At 35.7% G+C, this 5,807-nt stretch overlaps 1 protein-coding gene across 2 annotated transcripts; it reads right to left on the bottom strand.

The window, feature by feature from the left end:
- Positions 1–234: 234 nt before the first annotated feature.
- On the bottom strand, positions 235–4,155 carry LOC129299019 (uncharacterized calcium-binding protein At1g02270-like). Of its 2 annotated transcripts, none has more exons than XM_054937464.1 (11): positions 3,858–4,155; positions 3,525–3,737; positions 3,281–3,385; positions 3,097–3,202; positions 2,300–2,520; positions 2,121–2,197; positions 1,902–2,016; positions 1,682–1,807; positions 1,257–1,367; positions 1,023–1,130; positions 235–810 (listed from the first exon to the last, which is right to left on the bottom strand). In XM_054937464.1, exons 1-11 carry the CDS (start codon positions 3,858–3,860, stop codon positions 571–573), a joined length of 1,425 nt encoding a protein of 474 aa, XP_054793439.1. In that variant the 5' UTR covers positions 3,861–4,155; the 3' UTR covers positions 235–570. The 2 variants fall into 2 exon arrangements, with proteins under 2 accessions (XP_054793439.1, XP_054793438.1); XM_054937463.1 differs by having other exon boundaries at positions 235–813; positions 3,858–4,147.
- Positions 4,156–5,807: the final 1,652 nt, after the last annotated feature.

The raw sequence follows: 5,807 nt of genomic DNA, 5'->3' as shown, positions 1-5,807 counted from the left end.
GTGGCACGCTTGCAGTATTGAGAGAACTCACTGTCACTGATAAATGACGTGCTAGGCCATGCCTGTTAAGCCCAACTCCACCAAGCAAAGCAAGGACCAAGGGGAAGGAACTTCTTATACACTAGTCAACAGCCAGGGTTATGCTCACTTCCAATTGCACCAATTTTACGATTTATTCTACCAGATTATATATATATATATATATATGGCCTAACGTTTCTTCCAGATTAAAGATAACTAGAAGGAAACTTTAGAATTTCACCTTTAGGCACATAATTGAGCTGAGCAATTGCAGTAAGTTCAAAGGAAGTAGGCAGGAACTAATTCCAGCTTGTGAATACATTTTGTATTACAAATAAAAATACCTATACACAGTTCTTCCATGGCCTGAAAAAGTTGGCATGAACCAAGACAAAATTGGCTATATATATATCTTCTGCACAAAGCTGACTCCAAACAAATATGCATGCAGGGCAGCATAGAGAGCGTCTTCTTACAGGCTATACATCTGTTTCCATTCATACAAACATGTTTTCTTGAACGATCTGTGGCGCAGACAAGAAGCTAGGTTCAGTTTTGCAACCTGGAACAGTGCATTCTTGCCGGTGAAAAATCAACTGTAAGACAGGCGTGATCAGAAAGAGAGTAGTCATCAGGCCACAACCCTTTCTCCACTTCATGGGGAAACAGAACAGCTTTCTTCACCTTGAAGCCCATGGCTTTGTCGTCAGATTCTGTGTTTCCATCCTCCAGACACCCATTACTATGACTTTCCAACATGTTATCTGACCATGTAGAATTCCAAATCTTCTGCTGCAATGTCAATTAAATCCCATGTTGATGTTATTTTAGAACAAATAAAGCAAGTGGGTTTGCAAAATTGAGCAGGATCTGTATATATTGCCATATTGGGATACTAATATTTACTTCGATCAGCACGCTTGCAAAATCACAGATTTTGACCAGACGAATTTCAATATTATGAAGACAAGATGTAATCCAGAAAATAAGATTCAGTATACCTTGAATTTTTCAAAGTCAAGGACACCTCTTCCATCAATGTCTGCTTCAGCCCATAGATCCTTTAACTCTTGGAAGCATAATCCATGAGGCACACCAATTAACTTCACCTGCAATCATACATTTGACAGTATGAGTCTATCTCATTGGAAAATTACATGTTCTTTCTTTAAAAAACATATATATATTGGCCTGAACAAAATTATATGCTCAGTTATCAAAAGATAACAACATACCTGACGAAGAGCATCAGAGAAACTACAGAATGTGACAAAATCATTACAGTTGTCACCTTTCAAAAAGGCAAATGCATCATCTTCTGACAATGAAGCTTTTCTTAATTGGCACTAAAATCCAAAAGAAGAAAAAAAACCAAGTATTAGATGAAAAGTTGATATGGTAGCAAATATCCATATTATCATAACAATGATAAAAGAAGAGGAATATCAACTCTCTCGTTTAATGCTTCAGCTATCCGTAGGGTTCTAAGCCAGAAAGCAGATTCTACTAAACTTCCTCTAACAAACATAATAAGAAGCTTATTTAACACTTGTTACATGTTCTTCCTAGATAGCTTCAGTTGAATATCTAGTCTTCAAGTTAAACAAGTTAATTGGATATTAAAATACAAATAAAAGATATAATAATGGTCTGTAATCACCTTTATTATACTAAATAGAGCTTCAGCCCAACTTGTCTTCAAGGGTTTTCGTGCTTTGTTAGGATTGCAAAGCCAAATGAAGTCAACACCACATATATTTCCCCTATGATTCCTGTGGCTAACCCACTGCAGAGATCAACGGGGAAAAAAAGGATCTGTTAATGTTATGCATTCTATGCTGGAAAGCAGATTATTGAAACAGTAATTGCAAGTTATCAACCTTGTGGGCATCTGCATCACTGTCAGTATATTGATGAGCAATATCATATGAAGATATAAATCCTTGTGACCTAAGGAACTTGTACACATGCCCCCGCTTGCTTCCGTTCCAGTCACTACAAATATAGACAATGAAGATTGGAAGTTCAATTCAATACTAAATGTAGGGGATTCATCTTGCAACATAAAAGGAAATATGGATATCAAATCATTAACTCACCCGCAGAGTATAATAGGCATGGGTTCAAGCTTGTTTTCTTTCTGATACAATTCAACATTTTGCAATATTTGGTAAACCTAATAATAAACAAAAAGTGAGGTTTGGGAATTAATGCAAGGAAGCTGTGAAGCCAATTCATGAAGAAAATAAGTTTATGGCATTGCAGAGCAATTTCATACCTGATGCAATCTCACTACAGACAGACTTGAATCATGAGGAAACAACAAATGTGTATTGACAATCAGAAACTCTTGGTGAAAACATCCCTTCTGACTCTGTGAAGAGGGGACAACTGACTCAACATGTATTAACTGAGCAACACGGTCACCAAAATCGTTGAAAAGCAGCTCTCGATAGTTCACAACTCTAAGATAGTCCTTGCGTATAGCAGTCAGAAGACCTGATACACAGAAATATGAATTTTGAGTTTGAAGCATTAGAACAACAAATTCACTTGGAAAAGATTTTATCTCAGATTATGAAAAAAATCTCCAACTGCCAGCCACAAACAGTTTAAAGATAGCCCTCCATGAACAAAACCTACTATTTTGCAGTCTGGACAACTTATCATTATTGTAAAGAACTAAAGATCACAAGAATTCTTTGGAACAATAATGAGGTTTTGTAAAGTTTAAAAGAAACAATTAGGCTAAATAGATATTTGAGCATGCAACAATATTCCACACCAACAAGTGGAGGAAGGAAGAAGAAATCGTTGGCATTAAGCAAAATGAATTAACCAGAAATTTACCAGATCATAATAAGCGGGCAGCCTAGAATACTCAACATATAACTCAGATGATTGCTTAAGCAGTAGACCGCCCAGCTTTGAGTTTACAATGGTCAACAACTAACCAGAAATTAACGTAAGAAAGATCATTCATGAGTCTGATCAAACTGAATTAGAACTCGCACCAGATGCTCCATAAATCCAATGCTTGTGAATTCACATTTGAGAGAGAGAAATTTCACTCACCATCGCCACGATTGTTGGTCCGAGCAAGCTTCAAGAGAAGATACCCTGCATTCCCAAGTCTCTCCTCATACATCTGAACAAGCTCTTCATTTCCAACCCAAAATTCCTATCCACCAAACATAAAATCAGTGCCAAAGAATAGATCATTTCCTAATACCAAAGAAAAAAGAAGAGAAATTTCTACCTGGAGGCACATAATCGATGATGATTCAAAAAGCAACCAATCCAGAATCCTTTGGTTCCTGGTCAACCATAATGATCTGGAGGCACTTTCTCTGAGGCACTGATTCTGTTTAAGACCACGAGAAGCAGACATAGTAGAATCAGTCAACTCCTCCAGGACAATTAATCCAAAACATATCACCGTTTAAGTAGAACAAAAACAATATGAATGTTAAGATTCCTTGGAAAGAGAACGATATATATACCTGAGGATCTAGTCGTTTGTAAATAGGAGCAAGAATATTGAAAGTGGTACATGACACGCACGAAGGGTCTCGTTCAGCCATATCCGGCATTGAAGAGAAGCAGCTACTGCTAGTTCTGGAAAGATCTCCATTACTATCATCACTAATCACAAGATGAGCAGGATCCTTCGCTCTTCTCCAATTGAACTTAGCTTTGGACCCTGACGCAACAACCTGAGCTCCAATCCCACTCATGTCAACTCTTCTATTCGAAAAAATCTCTCTTTCCGAACAAATCTAACAAAATTAAACGCATCGAACCCAGAAGAGGGAGAGAGATAGAGAGTCACCTACCATTCTCAGAAATCTCGCCACCGTCAAAAAGGATAACAGACTGATCGATGATAAGAATGTCCTGGAGGCGTGAATTTGTGTGATTGCTAAAGGGATCGGAAAAGGGTCATGGATTTGATGAGCCTGGACGGAATAAATGGACTAAAACTCGTTTCTTTGTGAGGTTCTGTGAATCTTGTCACGAGGCTTTCGTTTGCGTGGTACAAATAGAGTGAGAGAGAAGGGTAGTGGCTTCTGCGGTGTCGCGTGGGTGAATGAAATAAAAACAATGGGAGAAGGAGGAGGGGCCCTCTGCCGCTGGTTTTCCAGCGTATTGCTGAAGCATAGGCTGTGATTAATGGAATCTAATCATTGTATTTTGATGATTCTTTAGAAACCGCATTTTAGGACATTTATCTTCCCATGAGTTTCGGGACAACGACAATGGAAATCAAACACGCTAATTTAACTAGGACAGTATTGTAAACGTGAGCTCCTTAGACTTGCATTGACCAGAAAAAAGTGGAGAGAAAACTTGCTAGATTTGCAACGAGTTTTACCGATGAATTTTATAGCAAGTTTTAAGGATCCGCTTTTCAAAGATTAAAAAAAAAAACAATTTTAATTTAGTGTTATTAGGAGAATCTTAAACTAAACATGAGGGTTTGTTGGAAGATGAAAACGATCAAAATAAGTTGGAATTTTTTTTTTTTTTTACCTTCAACAACCCCTCAGATTTAGCTTAATAAAAATGGCAAGTTTAAACTATCGACCTCAAATTGACATGATAATGTTATCATTAAATGTGATAGCTAAATTACAATGTATTGAAAAAAAAAAGGTTGAATCTAATTTCGTTTTTGAATGAATTTATTGTGATGAGTGGTTTTTTGGAAAACAATTATGACGGTAAAATTGAAATGAATTTTTTAAAAAGTTAATCTCTAATAACCAGGTTCGTTTTTGTCCTAGCCATTGATTTCCATTTTCGATTAAGGAGGGGGGGATCTGAATTTCTGAATCATAATCCTACGGTTCCCGAAAAGAAACGAGATTGCATGCTTCAGAACGATAACCTAATTAACAAAGGATTGTAATCAGACTGAACGGGAAGAAAAATGGCAAATTATACGGTTAATGAATTTGACCTTCTTTCCGTAATATATTATTCAGAATAAAATATGAATAGAATGATGACTGAAAGATGTGGTTGGTGGCGGGTAGGAGTGTTCACGGGACGGGACGGAATCGGAACACTCCCATCCCGTGTCCCGTCCCAAGAAAAAAATTGGGACTGAATTTTGGTCCCGTGTCCCGTCGCGTCCTGAAAGTCGTTCCATCCCGTTAAGAGTCGGGATGTCCCGCCGTCCCGATAAATGGAATAATATTGAAAAAAGATCTGGATAATAACATTCATTAAAATTTTAAATCATATAATTTATTAAGTTTAAAATCAAAACAACACAAGTACATAAATAACAATAATTTAAAATCAATTATTAAATTATATTAATCATAACTACACATTATAATAATAAATACAAATGATCTTTATACTATAAGATTAGTAACAACAGACAAGTCAAACATAACATCAAATCATTGTTCTTTTACTTTAGTGAAGATGTACTAAGCTAATTACTCTTCTAAAAATAAGCAAAAAATATGTTGTAAATAAAAGTTATTAAATAGATATATATAAGAATAAATTATATTAATATAATTAATATATTATAAAGAAAGATATCGCCATGTTTACTCCATGCCATTAAAATTATCAATATAAAAAAACTTTAGTTTTAAATAAGAATTGAAAGTATTAAAATTATAATTGATATAATTAATATAAGTATAAATTATATTAATATAATTAATATATTTAAAATAAAAAATAATATATATAATATTCGGGACGGGACGGGACGGGACGTCCTGATGGTAATCCCGTGTCCCGTCCCGATTATTTTCGAG

This window comes from Prosopis cineraria, unplaced genomic scaffold (genome assembly GCF_029017545.1).
Source record: "Prosopis cineraria cultivar Desert tree isolate PC_DT_omini unplaced genomic scaffold, ASM2901754v1 PC1001, whole genome shotgun sequence".
Classification (NCBI taxonomy): Eukaryota; Viridiplantae; Streptophyta; class Magnoliopsida; order Fabales; family Fabaceae; genus Prosopis; species Prosopis cineraria.
Note: the sequence above shows the minus strand (reverse complement) of the source record. Positions and strands in the feature narration are given on the sequence as shown.